The sequence below is a fragment of the Amia ocellicauda genome, chromosome 2 (genome assembly GCF_036373705.1).
Source record: "Amia ocellicauda isolate fAmiCal2 chromosome 2, fAmiCal2.hap1, whole genome shotgun sequence".
NCBI classification, from domain to species: Eukaryota; Metazoa; Chordata; class Actinopteri; order Amiiformes; family Amiidae; genus Amia; species Amia ocellicauda.
Genome location: NC_089851.1, coordinates 12,842,189 through 12,867,108, shown reverse-complemented (window position 1 = coordinate 12,867,108; position 24,920 = coordinate 12,842,189). Strand labels below are relative to the sequence as shown.

The 24,920-nt window shown below is 35.8% G+C and overlaps 1 protein-coding gene across 2 annotated transcripts in view; it reads left to right on the top strand.

Annotated features, from left to right (window-relative positions):
• piezo2b (piezo-type mechanosensitive ion channel component 2b) overlaps nt 1-24,920 on the top strand; it is a 164,914-nt gene that overhangs the window by 123,808 nt on the left and 16,186 nt on the right. For both annotated transcript variants that reach the window (XM_066719130.1, XM_066719121.1), the window contains exons 18-34: nt 4,882-5,087; nt 5,860-6,020; nt 6,341-6,517; nt 6,852-6,959; nt 7,513-7,713; nt 8,525-8,729; nt 9,164-9,265; nt 13,908-14,073; nt 15,071-15,314; nt 15,568-15,664; nt 16,133-16,307; nt 16,584-16,673; nt 17,927-18,045; nt 18,706-18,777; nt 20,775-20,875; nt 23,377-23,497; nt 24,395-24,472. In XM_066719130.1, the coding sequence (XP_066575227.1) occupies nt 4,882-5,087; nt 5,860-6,020; nt 6,341-6,517; nt 6,852-6,959; nt 7,513-7,713; nt 8,525-8,729; nt 9,164-9,265; nt 13,908-14,073; nt 15,071-15,314; nt 15,568-15,664; nt 16,133-16,307; nt 16,584-16,673; nt 17,927-18,045; nt 18,706-18,777; nt 20,775-20,875; nt 23,377-23,497; nt 24,395-24,472 (2,423 nt within the window). The remainder of the gene's footprint in view (nt 1-4,881; nt 5,088-5,859; nt 6,021-6,340; nt 6,518-6,851; nt 6,960-7,512; nt 7,714-8,524; nt 8,730-9,163; nt 9,266-13,907; nt 14,074-15,070; nt 15,315-15,567; nt 15,665-16,132; nt 16,308-16,583; nt 16,674-17,926; nt 18,046-18,705; nt 18,778-20,774; nt 20,876-23,376; nt 23,498-24,394; nt 24,473-24,920) is intronic.

Sequence of the window (24,920 nt, the reverse complement as noted above, 5' to 3'; positions counted from 1 at the left end):
GCTACAAAACTCATAGTGGTTACAGTTATCATTGGAAGAAACTAACAACTAAAAATAAGCCGCAACTGTCCATTGGAAATCAGCTGTTTGCGCCGCTGTGTAGGAGTTTCTGTGTGAATGCAAGTCTCTGTTGTGACGCCAAATTCATCAATAACATCAGCAGACATTAGTGTGAGTCCTTATGTACAGGTGCGCCGCCATAAACACTTTCTTCTGTCATAGTGGAGCGCAAACATGGTTTTAACTCACTGAACATCACTTGTAATATGAGCACATTACATGTGACATAACCTTCTGAATTAATAAGTACAGTGTTAAGCCATCCACTTCAACAAATCTGCCTGATGATGGGCCACAGTGTCGGATTCCCCCCTAAACACGCCACTGCTGGACATGATGCTGTGATATAATACAATTTGTATTATCATCACTTGAAAATGAACAGTGATGTGTACATCAGTACAAAGTACATCATTTTATTATCACTCGATGACATCTGTAAAAGGCAATAAGTTCAAACTTTACTCTCGGTGTCTCAAGGTGCAACACTGACAGTAGACTCTGCGCGCCTGCGCACTCGCCATCTCTCTCCAAAGAATGTGTGCACTGTGCACACTGACAAAATAGGTAATGAAGAAACCAGTGTTCAGTGTTACACATGTTAAATATATGATCATGTTACACAGATATATTTACACTTGTACCATTGTCTAAATTGCATTTCCATACATAAATAATCTTTACAGTACACCTTTGTAATATGTCCATTTCTGTGTGTGTGTGCGATCCGACCGCACCGAGCCTGCTTTGTGTACTGTGTGTGTGTGTGTGTGTGTGTGTGTACTGTGTGTGTGTGTCAATGTAACATGTATAGTTATCACTTCCACTTCATATAATGTGCCTGGGATAAAGGCAAAACGTTGACCACCCCCTACAAGATTATCTGTTCAGAATATTTTTCTAAGATTACATTTGTTTCCAATCCTAAATGTATCCACTACATTGTGCAAGTTTGGATTATTTATGTATTTGTGTATTTAATCCACCCAATGTGCAGTTCACAAACCTCATACACTGGATGTACTGGCTTGCAAGTTACACAACCATATATGCCTGTACATATTCCATAAATATCATCCAGATGTCTCCATGCTTTACCTATTCGTGTAAATATTAATAATTGCAATTATTGTATGTTTAACAGCCGCTCTGACAGCAGTGTCACTCGATGCAGTGTTCGTCTCTTAAAAGTTGCGTTCAGTCCATATAGAGAGAGATGCATCAATTATTGAAAACCTGATATGTCCGAACTTCGATTACAAAATGCAACATTAGATACACATTAGATACACATGAGATACACATTAGATACACATTAAATACACATGAGATACACATTAGATACACATTAAATACACATTAGATACACATGAGATACACAAGATACACATTAAATACACATTAGATACACATTAAATACACACGAGATACACATGAGATACACACGAGATACACATTAGATACACATGAGATACACATAAGATAGACATCAGTCTGTGGTGAGTGCGGTACTGCACGGCTTCTAGGGTACAGATACACTGTATGAAAGGAGACTCACATGGGTTTCCAGGCTGTATCTGGATGTGAGTGACAGTGATGCTCTACTCATGAACTGCTGTAATGCTGATATATTTGAATAACAATATATTTGCTAACCTAATATACACGGATACTGGCCAGCATTACCTTTGCCCTTCTGTCGGATGTACCCGTCTGGAATAAGCTGTTTCTCACGGGTGAGTGCATTTTCTCATTTTAAAACTGAAAGGAACAGCCCACCTTACTGTTACGTGTAAAACTAAAATAATGCCAAAGGTATCATGCATGGAAACACCCCCCTTAAATATGATATAGGCTGAATATACTGTACATAACGTTGTAGTGAGTGCGAGTGAGGATTCATATTTACTCGATAGCACTCCCACAAAAGATGTGTTCAGAAGGAAACCATGTTTAAGACGTCAAATAGTCAGAACAACGAACAAAGCAACAGCTCAGTAAACGAGCGAGTGAGTTAAACAAATAAGTCGTGAATAGATACGTAAAAAAAAGGTCGTTTTGCTGCGCAAATCGGGTCAGATTTAATACCGCGATAGTTTAGCACCACGATTTCCATTCGCAGACATGCGCTGATGCTTCTGCGAGCAACAACATTTTTGATTTAATCCTGCCCTACACAGAGAAACTTAAACATTATCATATTGTCAAGGATCTCCTGCTCTAGTACATTATTGTGATGTATCAGCTGTTTAATTTGTAAAACAAACATGACAAATCTTTAAACTTTGTTGGGTACATAATATTATGTTGGTACTTTGTAGAGATAAATATGATGCTCAGCAGTTGACACTTGGCCAGTTCTAATGTAAGATTTTAAACCAAACTAAACCAAATATTTTAGTTAAAAACCTTTGGCAACACTGTGTTAAATACACTCAAATAAAAGTTTTTAGTTAATATAAAGTTGTATTTTATGTAATTTATTTTATTGTATTTTATTTTATTTTATGCAATGTATAAATGCTAATAGCTGTCTGCCACATTTCCATATAGACAATCCATTATTTCCTCTGCTTTGTCTTTGGAGTCTGCTAACCATTCTCCCATTCTGCATTAATGTTTGTTTTTCATGCCTCTGAGATCTTCACTCTGTCTCTCATTTCTCCTTTGCCATCCTATCCCATATTGCAACATGTAGCCATGCCAAAGTCAATGGTCGTGTTTATCTGATAATGAATAGGTGGGTACTCACTTTCTGACTTTCCTGGATATCATGTACACATGCTTGTTAATGCCAGTGTTCTGCTTTTTCTTCTATTATTATGATTTTTTTATGATATATATTTAATAAATCAAGAGAGAAGGTTTGTGGCAAAGTTTGAATGTTTGCCTATTTTCTTGTCTCTCTAGCATGCAGTAATTAAAGCATAATTATGACCTGAATTCAGAGCATGTTAACCTCTTTGTACTTGTAAGCTATTTGTGAATTCCCAGTTACACCTGAGCTGTTAAGAGAACACTTCACATATTGACTCATATTAATGCTGTGTTTATAAAAAGTACTTACGTTATTTCAAATAACTTTAACTTTACAAAACAAACTTAACTTTGTGAAGAAACTTAAAATTAGTAGGAGCATGCAAATAATTGAAATACATGTCTGTTTTGGGAATGGTGATATCAAGGATCTCAGCACTGTATCTGGACATCTATGTATTTTTGTGATTAAAAAAAAAAAAAAACCTGTAGCATCTGTAGTAACCCTATGACCATTTAAAATATTTCACTGTCCAGCTCAAATCTTCACAGAATCATGGTATTTTCCTTCAAATAATAATTCATGCATGCTTTTAAATATATTTATAAAACAGTAAAAACAGAGATGGGATGGAACTTAGTTTCCAAGTGTATTTTATTCTCAGTATGTTGCGACATACATGGCAAGCCAAATTATCATTTAGAGATATCTTTAATTAATTTAAAGATATCTTCAAATATTTCGAGATATCTCTAAATAATTTAAAGATATCTGCAAATATTTAAGATATCTCATTTAAAAGTACATTTAGAGATATCTCTAAATGATTTGCAGATATCTCAAAAATATAAATAAGGTGCTTTTTAAAGATATCTCAAAATGATTTGCAAATATCTTGAAATGATTTGAAGATATCTTTAAATGATTTAGAGATATCTACAAATCATTTAGAGATATCTGCAAATGACTTCCTGTATTTTGGCTGAGATTATCACTTCCTGTTTCCTCATTCAGTTACGTAAAAATTAATTAAGAAGTTAACAGGAAGTGATAATCTTGGGCTACATACAGGAAGTGATTTGAAGATATCTCTAAATGATTTGTAGATATCTTCAAATCATTTCAAGATATGTGCAAATCATTTTGAGATATCTTTAAAAAGCACCTTATTTAGATATATCTAAATGGTTTGCAGCTATCTCAAAATATTTGAAGATATCTTGAAATGCATTTAGAGATATCTACAAATGATATTTTGGCTTGCCATAGACATAGCCTTAGGGAAACCCTTTTCATTAATGTTAAATTAATTTCTGACAAAGTGAGGTGAGTCTACATATATTACAAAATACAGTGTGTGTGTGTATAAATATATAAGAAATAAAAAATTTCTGCTAATAAATTCTTTAAGATAATTAACTACAGAGCAAGTGTTTTCTCTGGATAATTACTTTACTTCAATGAACATTTAAATACTCTTCATACTGAGTTCTGTTAACACTCTAACCTCTTGATATGTAGATCTCCTCACTTTTTTCTGTCCTGTAGAATTAACATTATAATGGATTTAACCATGTTATGATTGTGTACGGACTAATTCTTGTTTGACATGTGTCATGTGTTCTCCTTCTGATTTCTCTTTTCTGTCAATTACTGTTTGAGCAGCATCAAGCAAAAAATACCCACTCACCAGAATGAGTAAGTCTACTGAAGACATGAAATGCCTGTAATGATATGACGCCATTTCATGCTTCGTAATCTTAAACTCTGACTATGTCCACTCTTCTGAGGAGGATATGTCAAGTTTAAGCATTACTAGCTTATTACTGTTGCCATCTATCAATACATAGCAGCAAGCGCTGAAGAAGACATTTAAAGTAGTGTTTGAAAGTATGCAAAATAAGTACATTTCGTACTTGTTTTGTTATGCTCCAACAGCAGTTTAGTGGCATAGAAACAACAATATTGAAGGTTAATCCATGGATTTGCTTTCCATTCACTAAAAAATCTGAGGGGTGTTGTGGACAGATCGAGTTGTTTACAGTGTGGCTTTGTGTCCACAGACTGGTGCACCAAGATGGGAGCTTGGCAGACATAACAATGATAAACTCCTCCTGTGGCACAATAAAGAAGGGAGAGGAAGAGAAAGTGTCTCAGGAGGCAGGAGAGGAGAGTTACAAGGAAAAGGAGCCACTAGATAAAGGCAGTAAAGCAGAGAGCAGACACTGCAGTGTAGGAACAGAGACAACAACCACAGAGGATACCTCAGGTAATGGACACGTTGTATGTGCATCTGCATGAAATCTGATAATAGAAGATTTCCTTAAGATTTCTTTTTTGTTTGTTTTGTTCCTCTTTTTGGACTGAGTCTGGTTATTTTAAAGAGCACTATATGTGAAAACACCTGTGTCATCAAAGCAGTTTTATACTTAAAGACAAAACAAGTGTGTTTGTATTAAGGAATCAATCCAACATTTTGTAATTATGTAACGGGCATACATGGCTAAAACAAAATTTTCATCAATCCTTGAATTAATTGCGTATAATGTAGAAATATAAAGAATGTGTTGATTATAAAAACTGCTTTGAAAACTGTTATTCCTCAAACGTTTTTTTGGGGAGGCATTTAAGTTAATTTTGATAAAGTAAAGAAAACTCATTCAGAGCGAATACTAGCTCCATCAACTTATTTAATTATTATTATTATTATTATTATTATTATTATTATTATTTCTTGGCAGACACCCTTAGCCAGGGTGACTTACAACATAAGTGCAATACAAAGTGTGTACAAAGACCTTTGTTAATATTTAGAGAAGAATAAAACAAAAAAATCATTCAGGCTATTTTAATGGGATATTAGGTTCAAAACAAAGCCTGTCATCAAACAAGAATCTAACATACAGAACATAAAATAAAATCTAATTTGGTTTGTGAGCAGAAGGTTTATTATAAATCATCTTGTATCTACTGCCAAAGAATATAAACATCTTTGTAAGCAATACATTAAGGTGCTATTTGTTTTTGTGTGTGAATTGCAGATCTCAAGAATAAATGGCACTTGGTGCTAGATCGTCTGACAGTCCTTTTCCTGAAGTTTCTGGAATACTTTCACAAACTACAGTTATTCATCTGGTGGTTGTTAGAGTTGCATATCATCAAAATTGTCTCAACATACATCATCTGGCTCACCATCAAAGAGGTGAGTACATCATCTGATTGTTATGGCCACAGAGCACAAAGGCCAAATTGTATTAAGACAATATTCCCAGGGGGTACAAAAATAAATGATTATCACCATTTGAGGTCCCTTTTGCTTTTGTGAAATTGCCAGTTCTGTTAATTTGCTTCAATGCTTTCAAAACTACTCTACATACTAGCTGGTGTCAGGTATTGTCCTTATTACAGTATACTCTTCCTCTACATCATCTAACTTGCTGTTTTATTTATATAGTGTGGAAATGTGGCTTGCAGATTTGATGTAACACTAAAGCTTGAACATTTTTATTCTTCATGTTTCAGGTTTCCCTATTTAATTATGTCTTCTTAATAAGCTGGGCTTTTGCTCTTCCATATAGTCGGTTTCGTCCTTTAGCTTCAAGTGTCTGTACTGTCTGGACCTGTGTGATAATTGTCTGCAAAATGTTGTACCAGCTGAAATCGATTCAACCTCAAAACTACTCTAGAAATTGTTCAGTGGTACGTATTCTCAGTGTCTTTTGTATTTTTTATTCACCTCCCTTTTAACAGATTTTCAGTGTTTTAGAGCAACTGTTTTCACTTTTGCTTCAAGATTACATTTTGTGATAAAGCAGGAAGTAGTAAAATAATAAAAAAAACACTATGCAGAAAATTCATGGTGAATCAATACCTGTGGTTTATTTTGTCAAGACCTTTGCTTGTGTTTCATATCTTGTGAATCAAATGGTATTTATATTTCCAACATATTTAACAAGTATTCATTTCATTTATTTCATTTTCTCAATTAAAAAAAACATGTTCTAATTGATTCTGAACATCTTCATTTCTGTAGCCAAATCTGAAAGAAAACCAAAAAAACTCAGTTCTTTACTCTAGTCCTCTTGATCCGGCAAACTGGGTTGGACTAACAAAACTGTCTCCTCTCCTGGAAAACCTTAGGGTGAGTAAAATACTTTTGCCTAATGACTGCAATAGATGCACTGTGATGCTCAGAACAAGTCAAGAGCAGACCGTGTACCATTCACTAGTTCTCTTCTAGCTATATAGTTGGTGTATGTGCCTGGATTTTGTTTAACTTATAAAGAACCCTAATAAATTATCACTCTTTATAATTATTTGATCCTAAACTGCATGGTGGCACTGTCGGAAATACAATAGGATTCAGTGAGGTGCTTGTTTTTCTTGTGAGTTTTTTCTACACCGCCTAATTTGTAAATTCAGCACCATTAAGGCTATTGTAATACCTGGATGAGTTGACTGGAATCAAATGTTTGATTTGTAATCACAAATGTGGAATAAGTCCATGGGATGTGCACAGTGCCTGCAATTCTACATTTTCTACATGAGCATTGTTTAAAAAACAGCATTTATTTTTCTAAAAGCATTTTTAGACATTACACTGTGAAACTGTTTTCCTGGTTATAGATAAAAGCCAGTGCACGAATTAGGCAGCTGATTCCCCCACAACATTTCTTCATTTTCACTTTACCCAGAACAACCTGTTGATGCTGGCAATTTTGGCCTTAGAAGTGACAATTTATCGTCATCAGGAATACTATAGATTAAGAAACAATCTTACAGCTCCTGTCACTAGAACCATCTTTCATGATATCACAAGACAACATCTGGATGATGGAATTGTGAACTGTGCTAAGTATTTCATAAACTACTTCTTCTACAAGTTTGGTTTGGAGGTAAGACATTTATAATAGTTTATCTGTTCAGTGAACTATTCCCAATTGTATTTTTAACCATGTTACAATTAGTAAGTACTAATTGTAACTAATTGCAGTTTAGTAAGGAAGAAGTCTTACAGTTTGTTAAAATGTGTGGTATGTATATGTTTGTTTTATGTTCATATATAAGTAATCGGTTGTATATATCATTGTAGACTTTGTAAATTTACTAAAAACTTACTTTCAGATAACAAATCATCTACCAATACAATTAAACTAGGGCCAGAGGAGGAATATCACATTTCCCATATTGTAAACACATAGTTAGAGCCAGTGATGTAGCCAGGAATTCGCAGACGGGGGGGGCAAAATGAGGGCAAAGCACCGCATGCATGAGCCCACGGTGGTGAGTCTGGGGGGCGTCCCCCAGAAAAGTTTGAAAATTGGAGACCTGAAATGCGTGATTCTGAGTCATTTCGAAGTCGAAAAACTCCATGAAATCCATTGAATCAGGCCAATTTAGACTAATCAAACATATTGTTGCACTCTTGCAAAAAAGAATCAGGCGAGGGTGAAATTGATTAGTATATAATATTGATTAGTCACGCCCTTGCCCCTTCTCCCCCCGCCCCCTGTAATTAGCCACTGATTACAGCTTTGTTAACCTACTGTACAGTGTTCAGAATCAGCAAAGAAGCACACTTAAACTGTGCAGAGAAAATCTTAAGATTGTCCCACAATATGGTTCAGCACTTTTTTCAATGACTGTTGCTAAACCTTTTTGTGTGTGTGGTTATATCTTTATATGTCTTCTCTATCTTTGTCTAAGACATGCTTCCTCTTGGCCGTCAATGTTATCGGCCAGAGAATGGACTTCTATGCAATGCTCCATGCCTTCGGTTTAATTGCCGTCATGTATCGGCGCAGAAGAAAAGCCATTGCAGAAGTCTGGCCAAAGTACTGCTGCTTTCTGGCCTGCATTATGACAGTTCAGTACTTTATTTGTATTGGCATTCCACCAGCAGCTTGTCAAGGTATATTATATAGTATATTCCTTATCCTTTGTTAAATAATTTGGTTCCTTATAATACATCAAAAATATTCAAGTATTTATACTATTCATTTTAAACAATATTATTTGGTGATTCATTGAATTGAATCAAGATATGAATTGAACCAGATGTATTTATAAATTAGAGATTTGTTTAGTTTGTGTTGCACCCTGATTGAGCCTAGAGAAAACTAACGATTGCAGTTGATTAAACTGAGTTAAAAAAGGGGGCCGCAGTCAAAGGTTTACACTCTTCAGTGTCTTCAGTGAATCCAGGTTCAGTCATCTCTACACAAATATATACCCTTGATGAATAAGTTTAGTTTAATGGACATATAAATTACACTAAATCATTCACAGAATAACAGCTGTGTATATTTTACCTGTTGTGTTCATGTCCTTTCCTTTCTTTTTCAGACTATCCATGGGGAGTCCCTCGTTCCAACACAACATCGAGGGTTATCAAATGGCTTTACTTCCCTGATTTCCAAACCAAACCGAATCCAGTTTTCCTTGCCTGTAAGTATGGTGAATGTTTATGGAATAGAAAAGACTAGTCAAAGAAGTAACATTTGATTAACTCGTTTACAGAGCTGTGGTACATTATTACTAGGAGAAGTGATCTCTAGAGTGGCCCTCTCGGGGGACAGGATCAGTCTCTCAGCTTGGAGCCTTCAAAATGAGTTGACCTTGGACAACATATCAGTGCAGACGAAGATGTTATTGAGAAATCAAAAGAAGTGTAAAAATGGGATTGAGTGCATTTGGAACAGAGCCGGCACCACGGGGGGGAGGGGGTCACTGGGGGGCATTGCCCATCCACAGTGAATCCACCCAATTTGATTATTCTTTGCTTTGATAAACTAAATTAACATGCTAAATAATGTATTGAATATTTAAGGTCAATTGCAACAAACAGAAATCAGCGTTCTAACTGGGGATGATCCTGTGGTTAGTACGCAGCTCCATTCGTTGCAATTAGAACATAAGAAGAACATAAGAAAGTTTACAATCGAGAGGCCATTCGACCCATCATGCTCGTTTGGTGTCCATTAATAACTAAGTGATCCAAGGATCCTATCCAGTCTATTTTTAAATGTTCCCAAATTTTCAGCTTCAGCCACATCGCTGGGGAGTTTGTTCCAGATTGTGATGACTCTCTGTGTGAAGAAGTGTCTCCTGTTTTCTGTCTTGAATGCCTTGAAGCTCAGGGTAAAAAAGGTTCAGTTTCTCAGTCTCTCAGTAGGACATTCCCTTCAGACCTGGAATAAGTCTGGTTGCTCTCCTCTGAACTGCCTCTAGAGCAGCGATATCTTTCTTGAAGTGTGGAGCCCAGAACTGTACACAGTATCCAGATGAGCTCTAACTAGTGCATTGTACAGTCTGAACATTACTGCCCTTGTTCTCAATTCTACACTTTTGACAATAAACCCTAGCATTCTGTTTGCCTTTTTTATTGCTTCCCCACATTAACCCCGTTCACACGTATTAGGCCGGCCCTGGGCCGCCTCAAATTTAGTCCTACTTTTTTAGAGACCCCATTCACATTTGCGGTTTTAGGAGGCCTCAGTGCGTTCACATATGCGGGTGAAAAGGAGGCCTAAACAAAATGCATGCTGGGAATTAAACATCTGCTCAAACAAACCAGTTACGCATGACATTACGTCTGCTTACAGGCGTATGCAATGTATTTATAATCACAACTTATTAATATTGATATATATAGGCTATTGATCGGTTCTATATTTTCTTTGAAAGTAATCTTAACCCTTTACAGCCGAAGCTTTCTAATATATTTAAAAATCAAATTTATATATTTCCCTTTTCAAATGTCTATCTTCGGTTCTGCAAGTCTAAAAGTGTCGTTATACAACGTATTGTGTATATTGTGTGTATTACACACAGTACATATAATATAATACAGTAGTAGTACTTCAGAAGTGTCGGTGTCTTCGGTGCTGTTTGCTGCAGGTCGATGTGTCCCATGCAATCCAAGCTGCGGCTCAGTGTTCCTTGTCAGAGTTCACCGGAAAAACATGCAACTTTTTCACTGGACTCGACTGCGTTTGTTGTAATTTTTAAAGTCTGATCTTTGCATTTTTATTTTCCTTTTAACTTGGTCGGGCGAGTGATTGATATCCATAGATAGAAGCCTTCTGTGATCGCTTCTACAGTTATATCCTCAGACAGCAGTGCTCCTACACTTCCTTCAGTTTCTGTTTTAACTTTATCTTCATCCACATTGTAAACAGCGCTTTAATTTCTGCATTGTCCCAGTTGTCACCTCCAACACCCGGCATTAGCCTATACTTTTATATATATATATAAAGATGTGAGCTTGCGAAATGTATCAGTACATTTAAGGCTATAGATCGATATGATATTCAAACAATATAGAGATAATGCTGTTTGTCTTGTGCAGTCGTGTAAGCTTGTTTAGTGCCTGTGTTTATTCTGCGGTAGCGAAGCGGCATCTCCTTTGACTCAGACATGCAGTCTCTGGGGGCGAGGCTTGAGTTGCGTCACGCACTGACGCTTTCCACCCAGCCCAGGGCCCGGCGTGTTCATATTCACAGTTAGGCCGCCTTTCGGTCGCCTCAAAAGATTTATGCCGGGTCAAAAAGCGAGGATCCTCGCTTATTGGCCTGGGCCGGCCTCAATCTCAAATGTGAACGGGGTCATTGTTTGGATGGAGAAAGTGAGGAGTCCACATAGACTCCTAGGTCTTTCTCATGCGAAATTTACCCTTGATGACTATGATATAGGGCAGGGGTTAAGCTGGGCCGGGGCTCAGCGGAGCCGGGCTCCAGCAGCCTCCATGTTCGGGGGAAGAATGTTTGCAATACGTTTTAGCTTAAAATATATTTTTCCAAAATTGAATGAGGCTACGATGAGTACGTATCGTTGCTGCATGCTCCCAAAGTGAACGGGGTGCACGTTCTTACTCTTTCCAAGATGTGTGTGTCGTGCACACCCAGAGAGGAGTGCACGAGTCGCAAGGAGCACAAGCACAATTCTTACCCTCGTTGTGAGACAAGCTGATAGTATGTTGCATCAAGCAAAGTAACATTGCTTGTGAAACACCAGGCTGATGAGGATATTAGCTAAAACATGACTATTTTAAGTTTGAAGTCGTATCAATCGATTTAACACTGTAACCTGGCTCAGAAGGATGACGAAAGTTAGCTACTGTAATGCTAACCTGTGCGATTGAGCAGCATCAAGTGCTGTGGTAAATTTGCTATTCTACCTCAACACTAGCTTGCTGTTTCTTCAGAAAGTGTGCAAATGTAGAAAGGGTTGTCTTATTACTTCTGTGCACCAGAACCATGAAGTGGCAGCAAGAGGAGGCAGCTGGCAGATTATGTCCAATTACAGATGTATTTTGGTAGTTTAAGTCATTAACAAAAATAGTTAATCACTTGTAGCTACTGTCCACATTTACCAGGGTTTTAGCAAACATGGATAATATCAGTTCTCCCAAAATTGGGGCATGTATTACTGAGTATTAATTTGTGGTGAAACGATTTGTGATAGAGACATGCTTTTATTTTAGCTGTATAGCTGAGATTAGGCTGAAAAAAACATGTGCTGTTTGTTTACATTGCATCTTTCCTGTCTGCTGCACTCCAACTGCAGAACATGGGGATGGTATTGACCAATGGAAAGGACATTACTGTAGTTTGTTATCAGCCTAGAGATCTTATATTGTTTTACCCAATCAAAGAAATATTCAAAGCAACGATATCCCTGGATCTCCCACAATCTATTTAATTTACCTTCTCTGAATCATAAATCACAATCTACTGCTTTTATATGATAATTTATGATAAGAAGCCACCGCAAATAGGGCTTCCCCAACTGCACAATTCCAGTTTAACCCCTGATATAGGGTATACATGACATGCAGACTTTTGTTATTCTGCACAAACTTTTTCCAATTCAGCCAATGGTTTTCTGAGAATCTTCTGATTCTGGCCAGAATTTGTGTCTGCAACTTGTGAACACACCCATAGAAAACACTAGTGCAAATTATTGTATGAATTAATGTCTTTTTATTTTCCTTTTTGACATAATTCTGAATTAAAAATACATCTATAAATTATAATAATAATAATAATACCCTCAGTACTACACCTGAATCATTTCCCCAATTTTATTGATGTTTGTTATAGACATGACGCTTTTAGATAGCTAGAAAACATCAAACGTATGCTAATAATAATTAAATCCCAAACAAGCACATTCTAAATAAAACAAGCCCAAAAAAACGCAACCTGCAACTCTCAAAAAATGTAAGTATCTGTAAAAAAAGAATAAGGCTTGTAAGCATTCTGCTATGAATATTGGACATGCTGCAATTTTATAAAAATATTACTTTGCTCTTATTCATAATTGCATTGAATAATAATGTACCTGAGCTGCAGTGTTGTCATTTTTAGTAGAGAAAATAGGTACCAATAATAGCCTGTAATCTTTCCGTAATTTGCCCTAGTAAATAATTGCATCCAAGGGAATCGGTTTGTTTATAAGAGTATGATTTTTATGTTCAGTTTTGAATATGGTAACTTTGTGTATATGTGAACCCGTGTATTCACTTTGCAGAAGCTGCTCCCTGTATAGTGCTTTACTTGGCTCAGACACTACATTGTCGCTAATGCCGTAATAATAATAATTTAAAAAAATCAGAAAAAGGTGTACTAATAAGTGTTGTGGCACAGTTTATAATATTGTATTATAATCATATGTCATATGATTTATTTATTTCCATTGTTTAATGTCATTATTGGGAAGAAAATTGGTAAAGAATATTATTTAATGGTTATTACAAATCCCCTCCTACCTGTGGAGTGTCCATGCTGCCGCCCTGATTTGGAAGAAACAGTAAGTTGCGCTGGACACTTTGCAAGAAGAACAGATCAGAGATGGACAGTTATACAATGGATTCCAAGAGATAAAAAAATACCTAGAATACGACCACATAAAAGATGGGAAGATGAAATAATAAAATGTGCAGGTGTGACATAGAAAAGAGAATCTGTTGATCGAAGCAAGGGGAAACATCTTGACCTTCATATATATACACACTCACACATTTCTTCTCAGATTTGCTCATGTTACTGTAAATATAACTGCTACCTCTCATTTCCACACCCTTTAGATGACTTCATGTTACTGCTGTGTGCATCCTTACAAGGAGAAGTGTTTGAAGATGAGAACAAAGCTGCAGTGCGAATCATGGCTGGAGACAACGTGGAGATCTGCAGGGACCTGGATGCGGCCTCATTCAGCCAGCACAACCCTGTTCCTGACTTCATTCACTGCAGGTTAAGCGGGCCAGCAAACTTCTCATTGTAGTAGTATCCCTGCACTGGCTGGAAATGCATAGCTCAATGCTGCACGTTTGGACAATATAATTTGAAGCGTAATGGGCTCATGTGTTTCCAGTATTGTGCATTTTAGGAAAAGTGTTCATGTCAGCTATTCTCTAACCATCCCCCATCCTTTTTTTTCCTTAAGAGCTTCTTTAGTAATTAATTTGGACTGAAAGCTGTCTCTGATCTCTTCTGATCACCACAGCACTTGAACAAGGGAAGCCTCGTCACCTCCTTTTCATCTTAATTGATTATTTACACATCACACAGGAAATAGTTTTATTATCCTCCACTCCATCGCAAGCATTTGAAGAGAACATTTTGTGAGGCCTCCTGCTGCACTTATTTTCCCAGGTTATCATTATATTAAATTACAAGTGTAGAAAAAAAAAGATCCATATTTCTCAATCACTTCACCCATTGCACACCCACATCCTCCATCTAAGACACTATTTCATTTCACATAATTCAATAAATAGCTTTTAAAAATCAAGAGAGATTTTCTTGACAAGAATGATCTAAAACAGTAGTGACACACATCCATTTCACCCCATAAACACTAGGCCATGTTATGACATTACCATTTCATCAAACCCTTCTAACAATGTACTGCACTGCTGTGGTACCTCCTAAATGTTTTAAAAGCCAATGCAAATAATGGATTATATTTGCCTCAGGTTAAAGACGAGAAGTCCATAGTGAACTCTTACTGTAAATTATCCCTCTCTATCCCTGGAGGATCCTACAGTGTTGACAGATAAATCATCCTCAGGTTTTCCTTGCGTACCTTGAGCCATGAACTCTTTTAATGTATGAAGAAAACCCCATGCCTTCACAAGCATTTTGTGTCCTAAGGAACCTTGAATTTAAGTCTTTGAGACTATATTTAACTGTATTTATTAGAGGAATTGACTCTCTTTATCCTGGTGGGGGGGTTTTGTATTCCCAGGTCTTACTTGGACATGCTGAAGGTGATCATTTTCAGCTATCTCTTTTGGTTTGTGCTCACCATCATCTTCATCACGGGCACAACTCGGATTAGCATATTCTGCATGGGATACTTGGTGGCCTGCTTCTATTTCCTTCTGTTTGGAGGTGATTTATTGCTGAAGCCAATTAAGAGCATTCTCCGCTTCTGGGACTTCCTCATTGCCTACAATGTGTTTGTGATAACCATGAAGAACATATTTTCTGTAAGTACTCTATGACAGCAGCTAGCAGGGTGTGAGATATTTAAAATGTATAGTGCAAAAAAAGTGTTTTGTACCTGAGTACCTGTTTTCATGTAAGAAAGCAATTTTGTATCTGAAAGCAGGCTTATCTGTTATAATGACATAAATGTAACAAAATTAAATACTACAATTATCTGACAAAAAGTAAATATATATAATTATATATGTGTAAACTAACAATTTGTAGTAATTCATTTTTCTGCTTATTTCTCAGTTAGCAGCCTGTGGTTACATTGATGTATTGATTACCAAAAGCTGTTGGTTAATTCAGTTATTCAGTCTTGCGTGCACCATAAAAGATTATGATGATCGTAAGTAACCAATCTTCACTTTACCAGTTTCTATTTGTTAATGCTTCGTTATGTAGCCTTGGGCCAGATTAAATTAATTCTTAGACCTCCCAGCTAAAGCAATCTACAAGCATGTAGTTGATAGCAGTTATATATATATATTAGTAGAAGAAAGAAACATTTGAAAAAATATGATGCCGTTGCAGAGTACAGGTTTGTATTTATCTATTCTCAGATGTTTTTGTAATCCAGACATTACAAACTCAACATAATTATATATTATTTTATTCCGCAATCAATTGAATGATTTCAAGTGATTATTTTGGTTAAAAATCAATACAATAATATTTTAATGAAAAACTTTTTCTCTGCTTAATCAGGTTTCTCCTGAGAGAAAAATAAATTATAAAATGTGAAAATAGCGTTTCTCAACCTTTTAAGTTTTATTAAATGTTTGCTTTTGCTACCTGTTGTTTCTCTCTATTTCAGCATTTAAAGATAGACCAGACGATAAAAAATACTGTGAATTGCCCAGTGATGAAGCAGGCATCATTTGGGACAGCATATGCTTTGCTTTTCTGTTGCTTCAGAGAAGGGTCTTCATGAGCTACTACTTCTTGCATGTGGTTGCAGATATAAAGTCTTCCCAAATCTTAGCTTCAAGGTATTGTTGTCTATTTATTTGTTTGTTTATTTTTCAGAATCCCAACTGTTACTTATCTTTGTTTTATCCATGTCCTAGGTTTCTCTCATTATCATAGGGAGTTGAACATATTAACATTGCATGTGAAATAATATTTTATCTTCTAACAAAGTAGCTTAAGATCTTTTAAAACACAAACAGAAAACATTGAAATGGTAAAGCCGTTTGCAGCATTATTCCCCTGTGTTAACAACATTGCAGAGCACCTTATGTTAACAAAAGCATCTTATGTTACAGAGGGGCTGAGCTCTTTCAGGCCACAATTGTCAAGGCTGTGAAGGCAAGAATTGAAGAAGAGAAAAAATCTATGGATCAACTCAAGAGACAGTAAGGCCAAGGCCACTGTAAAAACAGAATATGGCTACTAAGAAAAAAAAAATGGTTCTGTTGTTCAGATCATTAATGATACTGTGCTGTTTTCCACCCTTTTTAGACATTAAAATCTAATCTTCATAGAAAAAAATCACAAGCCATTGTTTACCATTAGAGATTTAGAAATTAGGCACTTTAATTTTTTATAATGTGTCTAATTATGCAGCACTATATATATACATATATACACTGATCAGCCATAGCATTATGACCACTGACTGGTGAAGTGAAAAACACTGATAATCTCGTTATCATGGCACCTGTCAGTGGGTGGGATATATTAGGCAGCAAGTGAACATTTTGTCCTCAAAGTTGATGTGTTAGAAGCAGGAAAAATGGGCAAGCGTAAGGATCTGAGCGACTTTGACAAGGGCCAAATTGTGATGGCTAGACGACTGGGTCAGAGCATCTCCAAAACTGCAGCTCTTGTGGGGTGTTCCCGGTCTGCAGTGGTCAGTACCTATCAAAAGAGGTCCAAGGAAGGAAAATCGGTGAACCGGCGACAGGGTCATGGGCAGCCAAGGCTCATTGATGCACGTGGGGAGCGAAGGCTGGCCCGTGTGGTCCGATCCAACAGACGAGCTACTGTAGCTCAAATTGCTGAAAAAGTGAATGCTGGTTCTGATAGAAAGGTGTCAGAACACACAGTGCATCGCAGTTTGTTGCGTATGGGGCTGCGTAGCCGCAGACCAGTCAGGGTGCCCATGCTGACCCCTGTCCACTGCCGAAAGTGCCTACAATGGGCACGTGAGCATCAGAACTGGACCACGGAGCAATGGAAGAAGGTGGCCTGGTCTGATGTATCACGAGTTCAAGGTGTTGACTTGGCCTCCAAAATTCCCCAGATCTCAATCCAATCGAGCATCTGTGGGATGTGCTGGACAAACAAGTCCAAACAATGGAGGCCCCACCTCGCAACTTACAGGACTTAAAGGATCTGCTGCTAATGTCTTGGTGCCAGATACCACAGCACACCTTCAGAGGTCTAGTGGAGTCCATGCCTCGATGGGTCAGGGCTGTTTTGGCGGCAAAAGGGGGACCTACACAATATTAGGCATGTGGTCATAATGTTATGGCTGATCGGTGTATATAACAGTTGGTTTTGTGGTAATTAACAGGGAAACATTTTTTACTGAAAGAATGTGTTGGGGAAACAGAATAATGGTGTTTAATGCACAGTGTATGTTTCTTTAATTTTGCTTAACCAGAATGGAACGTATTAAAACCCGGCAGCAGAAGTTTAAGAAGGGTAAGGAGAAGATGCTGAGTTTGGCACAGGAGTCTGCGGAGGGACAGAGCCAGATACAGGAAGAAGAAGATGATGACAGTATGTATGGCCCTTATACTTAAGAGACAAATATGATATCTAGAAGGGAAACCCCTATGCCACATTCATTATAGTCATAACAGTCACAGTAGGGAAAATTTAAAATGAAGTCCACTGTTTAACTACAGCAGTATCAATAAACAAATATATATACAGCTCTGGAAAAAATTAAGGGACCACTTAACATTGATTTCTGAACTCTTAATTTTTATATATACATACATAACACTAAATGCTGCAGAAAACACATTCTTCACACATTCATGAAAATGCTCTTGTTAATTTTCTATGTTAAGTAGATTAATTGTCTATATATTTTTTATTTGCTAAATACGTTTGTCCATAGAACTTCACAACAGCACATTGTCTGTTGGTTAGTTCACTTGAATGTATTAGGATGAATAAAATTGAGCTTTAATGTCTACAATTTGTCTCTGTCACCCAGAAATGAGTTTATATGAATTGGAAATAACAAGGAGAAGTGAGTGTTTCACAGGTCATTGTTTAATAAATAAACTACATTAAAAGAGCATTGTTCTTTCAGTATTTGCTTAATGTTATGTTAGCCTTAAATCTTGTTTTTTTCCCCTCTCTGCTTATCATTTTGCAAAGCTGAAACTACTTTTCCTTTAAATTAATGTTTTAAACATTTTATTTTAGGAGAAGCAGACAAGGAAAAGGCCAAGGGCAAAAAAAAGCAGTGGTGGCGGCCTTGGGTAGACCATGCTTCCAGTAGGTTTTCCACAGTCCTCTGTCAACTATTGCAGTGCCTTACATCCTTGACTAGAACCCAGAGAATTCTCTTACTGTTCCGATCATGTGACCTCATGGCCCTGGTTCTACATCACCCTCAGCGACTGGGCAGGTTTTAAAAGAGGCATTATTTCTTTTGAAAGCCTATTTAAGGTTTTAGATTTTAAAAATAATAACACATTTTGAATCGCTACTGCTTTAATAATCAGATGCATTAATCTAATTTGTTGTTATTATGTTGAACTGACTGGAAGACCAATACAAAAGACACAGGAATAAAAAATATTAACCACACAAATAAAATAACCTTAAATAGGATGGCTTTTTAAAGAACATTGGACAAATAAAAAGTAATAATGCCAATATCATAATTTTTTATTACATTAAAAATTAAACTTGTTATACATTATCAACCTGTTAATTACAGTTTAATATTATTCACTGTAGAGCCAACAGTAAGGAATTGCTCTGCTTTTTCTGTAGCAGATTTCATTATACTTGATTAAAAAGAGACAGTATCTTTTTCTGATTTTTACTGTTACGCCTATTATATCTGGAAAGCTTTCTATGCAAAACCCACAATTATTTAAAAAAATCATGATACAAATAAAGGAAAAAGTGATGTCTCTTATTTAGTCAGTCACTTGTAGTAATAGGAGGACTCTAAGTAGAACACAAGCAGTTTTGTATCATGCTAGTTAATTGTTAATTGTTTATTTTTGTCAAAATTATACTAGCTTTCATGTGATATATATTTCCAAACTTCCCCTGGAGGACTATATTTTTATGATTTTTAAGACAATTTTAAATGAGAACATTTAAATAAATACTGAAAAAGTTGCTACAATAAATGTTTTTTTCAACATCAGTTTCATTATATTTTATTATCCTTGTATCCATATGTTTTGTAGAAAGCTGCTAAAATTGATTAGTTCTACTTAGGTTTCTCACTATTTCATTAATCTTAGATCATCTCCCATCATTTGTAAATTGACATCCAACATTTTCTGATGTTTCCATATATCATTTTATGTATGTACATATGTATGTATGTATGTATGTATGTATGTATGTATGTGTTTGTTTATTACATTTATTTTGTTGACCCCATTCATTCTTCAACATCCCATTGTACTCTTCTGTTCAAGGATATAAGGCAATTATACCAAGTGACTATTTAATCCTGAAATGCAGTTCACTTTTTGGAGGGCTTGGCCTAATTTTATTGTGCTCAGAGAACATTGGCTGAGAGTTTGATACATCATGGACAAGAAAGCAACCATGGCTAACAACACTGTCTGTTGAGTTTATAGCTCTACCACTATTAATTGCTGTTCCAATAATGTCTGCTTTGATGAAATATTTCCTTCTTCTTGTATTAATCCCTGACTTTTAGTTTCCTTGCATCTTTACTTATGTTTTAATCTTTATTTATATACATTGTTTTACAAATCACACTAAACAACCTTTCCTATACGCACTGCTTTTAATGATTAAAACAAGTCCATTCTTGCAAAAACACATTAAAAAAGTGGTATCATTCAGAACAATAATGTAGACATCCTAAAGGATCGCTTGGATGAGCAGGAAACGTGTAACAGGAGCAGCAGAAATGCTTTGCCAGTGTGTCACATAGTGGAGAGATTATTTTATTTTATTTTATTTCTCTAGTACTATTGTTTATACGTTTGAGTAGTTACAGTTTAGCAGATTGTATACATTTTCTTTTCATTTATAATTGTAAAGACTATTTGTAGAATACCAACACTTACTTCTAGTGCATTGGGATATGACGAAGACATTGCCTTCATAGACTGGAGTGGATTACCAACATTTTCTTTTGTGTGTTTTGATGCTTTCTTTGGTTAAAACCCCAATCAGAATTTTTTTTACTTTTTCCTTGGTCTGGGTTTGCCTGTCGCTGTGTGTGCCATTGCGGTGTCTCTGTTTTCACTGTTTACCGTTGTGTCACATAGTGGTGCGCAGTGGGGATTATTACTTGTTTGAGACTGACAGTGAGGAGGAGGAGGAGGAAGATAAAAATCCAGAAGAGCCACCCAAGAAATCAGCATTTCAGGTGAGTGTAAATCATGAACCCTTCTCTGTCTCTCTCTCTCTCTGCAGATAGCATTCAAGAAGGGAGCCCGCTGCTCTGTTGGTCAATTAATGCTGGTGTTTTAAATTCCCTCATGAAGTTATTTCAGTATTATATTTCATGTTTAATTCTCCAACAATATTTATAATTTATTATTATTCATTTTTGTAGGTAAAAATTTATTTTCATCTAAATTTTTCCCCATTTCTAATCCTCATTGTAAAGTCCTTGGTGATGTATGTCTTTCAAATAAATGTTAATACTAATTTTCCAAGATTCACAATTATCTCATCACTCTCATTAATTCCTAGTAACATTCATTGTATTGTCCTTTGTGATGTTTTAACAATCTCTCTTATGTGTATAAAAGAATGTGAAATGCCATAACCCTTTCTTTCATGTTTGGTGCAGCTTTATTAACTATACTGCTGTGTTCTACTAACTCTCCCTGCTTTGTTCTTCTTTATAGAGAGCAATTGGGAAATTTGCTTCTGCTCTTTTGGCTTTGCCAAAGTCTATCATTAAGCTGCCAAAAACTATTCTTCAATATGTAATCAGGGCAGCAAAGGTATTTCCCAGGAGTCTGTTTTTTGTTTTATATCGTGTGGCGTGTACTTCCCTATCATTTCACTACAGACTAGTGGTACAGATGATAAACTGCATCTTCATTTCTTACAGCAGAATTATCTTTTTGCAGTAGCATCATTATTATTATTATTATTATTATTATTATTATTATTATTATTATTATTATTATTATTATTATTATTATTTCTTAGCAGACACCCTTGTCCAGGGCTACTTACAAAATATAGCATTCATGAAAACTGAACTGGCTATATGGTTAAATACCTACATACAAATGTATTTGCAAAAAAAATGAAATGGAAATGCAGTGCATTCAATGTGTTTTCCCCATTCTCTTCTTCATGTTGGTGCCTTTGTATGCCAGACTAGGATAAATGCAGAACTTGATACATTTACGTATATGAATTACAGCATAGTGAGCAAATACATTCTAAATTTCACCATCCATCCAACCAAAGCCAAAACACAGAATAATATATGTATTATATGTTTGTATCATTAACTAATTAAATTAATTATTAATTCACATTTATTGTGGATAACAAATACATTTTAAAATAGTTTACAGTTTGTTTGCATGATGTTATTGCATGTGTGTATTTTAATTGGTGTGTTCCTCAGTGTACCTAACCTTTATACTGCTAAGCTGGTTCAACATATTTAACTCCAGGCAAGACCATCCTCCAGCAATTAACAAATGTAACCTATGACTTAACATTTGTCAGAAGTTTCATATTGTGCCATTTATTGAATGGGTGATGGTGTTTATACATTGGGGGAAAGAAAAGTGTAACAAAAAGGATGTGCATATATACAGGAGTTTTATATCTTCCTAATCTCAGTTTGTGTTTACAAATCAGTGGAGTGGCAATCAAAAGTGTACAAACCCCTTGTCTCAGCAATTAACTGCAATCTTTATAGTTTTATATGGGCTGAAACAGTGTTGAACTAAATATAATTGGGAAATAATTATAGTTAAAATGAATAACATTTATTAAATTAAATTAATCACAGAATTCACAATACGTTTGACTACAACTGTGCAGTTTACTTTAGCAGTTTAAAGGTTAACAGTTGGACTCCTTCTATGTGTTGGTGTGTCTGTCTTCTGTGTATTCATTTCCCTAAACATATTAATAATTTCTGTGTGCAACATCACATCTACATCAACATAAATCAGCTATTTTCCATTGACAGAGAATAAGGTTCAACATTTTATATTGCCAATACATAGCTTAAAATGCATACGATTTGTGCATGTGCCTTTGCATAGTCATCTTAACTATGTTTCTATCTATTCTATATATATTAAACTAATAATATGAGGAACTTTCTTGAGGGACTGTAAAACTCATTGGTCCAGCCTTCAGGATGGATGTGATGCATCTGCTTTGTAAAACATATGTGCTACATTTTCATATATAAATATAAAGAAAACAGCTGGGCCACACTGAGGGTGTTTTTGCTGTAATGCGTTCAATTTGCCCGAACACATTTCTGACGTTAGTACTACTATCATTAACATTTATTTTATGATTACCTCCTTTCCCAGCCTGAATTATTTGCACCTTTCAACACAAACGTTTATCTTAAGACAGAAACATCCTCAGTCTGGGCCTTAGTGTACATACATATGAAACCCTTGAGGAGATAGTTGAAAATAATAAAAAAAAAATAGATTAATTAAAAAACATGCCACAAATTCATCTCATGTTTTGTTAAAATTTCAACCGTGTCATCTCGGGGGCTCCGTTCATATGTGATGACTGTGGTGAATCAATGTATTTATTCTGCTTGTCCTGTGCTGTGATGGGTAGTTTTTACTTGGTTTTCATTGTTTTCTTTTGTGCCATTCTAGTGCAACTCAGAGGTTTAATCATGTCTCTGTCCTTCAGTTTGTGTACCACGCCTGGATTACAGACTCCAAAACTGCTATGAAGGAGCGCAACAAAGAAAAGCGAAGGTTTTGGAAGCGATATACAGATAAAGACAAAAAGGGAACAGGTGGAAAAGAAGGTAAGGTCTTTATGTGGTAGAATCTATGGGTAGAAAGTTCCACTTTAATCTGGAAAGTTTTAAACCATGTTAAAGGTGTGGTTCCATGATATAAATGTGTTCCCACACAGTGCAATAGCTGTTCTCTGGATCATACATAGTTGCACCTAACACTAAAAGTATTCTGTCATGTTGTATGTATATAAAACATCTTTATCCCCAGAAGATATATTTACGAAAATTGAGAATCTAAATTGTCTTTCAGGGCTTAGAACATACAGAAAAAAGTGAATACAGTGTATTATGTCCTGCCTGCTGGGTTAAATTGGATTAGTTTCACTACAAGACATTCCTCAGTCATGTATGATTAGAAAGCTATCCTCTGATGTCTTAACAGAAATGTAAAACCTTACTACTTAGTTGGTTTGCTAAATACAGAATAATAAAATATCAAAAACTGGAAAAAAAAAGCTTTTTTTTAAACATTTTTTTAACTACATTTCAAATTTGTACTATATATATATATATATATATATATATATATATATATATATATATATATGACAACTCTTTTTAATTGTAATTCAATAACTTTTTCCATATCTGTTCACAATTATTTTCAAAGGAGGGGGAGTGTTACATTTTGGCCTAGAGCAAAACCTTTTGAAAATCACCCGTTAAATCTCACACCAGAGAAATGAGTATGCACCTGCAAACCCCTATGTAAAACCATATTGCACAATTCAAGAATAACAAAAGATATCGAGGGGCATGCCAGTACAAACTACACGTTACTCAAATTCAAAACCCTCTCTGTGATCCTAATGATCTGTCAGTTATAGAGAAGGCAGTGTGCTTGTACGTGGTGCTCTGTCCTATGGTCTGAACTGATTTTTCTTTCCAATGTTGATATGCCAGGTCATGTTGCCATTGAATGTGGGGAAAGGGAGGATGAGCGAGAAAGTGTGGAAGAAGGAAAGACATCAGATGGGCCAGGTATGAGGGAAATGCTTGTAAAAAAACTCTACTAATGAGTTCAACTCTTTCATATATCGCTTGCTGAATAAATAATTGGAGTTTTTATTTTTTTTGGCCCTGATCAGTTAAATATTAGATAAGTTATATATCTATACTTTTCAGTTTGCAACTCCTATGATGCACGTCCTCTTGGCTTTCTATTTGTTGATGTTTTTAAATGCTGCATTCAGCGAGTGAACCATATGGGTTGACTCAAAGCAAGTAAGAATTTCAGCCAAAATGAAACATTGTCATTCCACATCACATAGTGTTGGATTTTTTTCTTCTTAGATTAGACAAATGTGTGTGTATATGTATGTTGAATTAATATACAGCCTTAATCAGTACACTTATGAAGAAGCATAACAGGTTTATATGTGCTTGGCTTGTACAAAAAGAGGAAATCATCTATATTGTAAATTAGCTG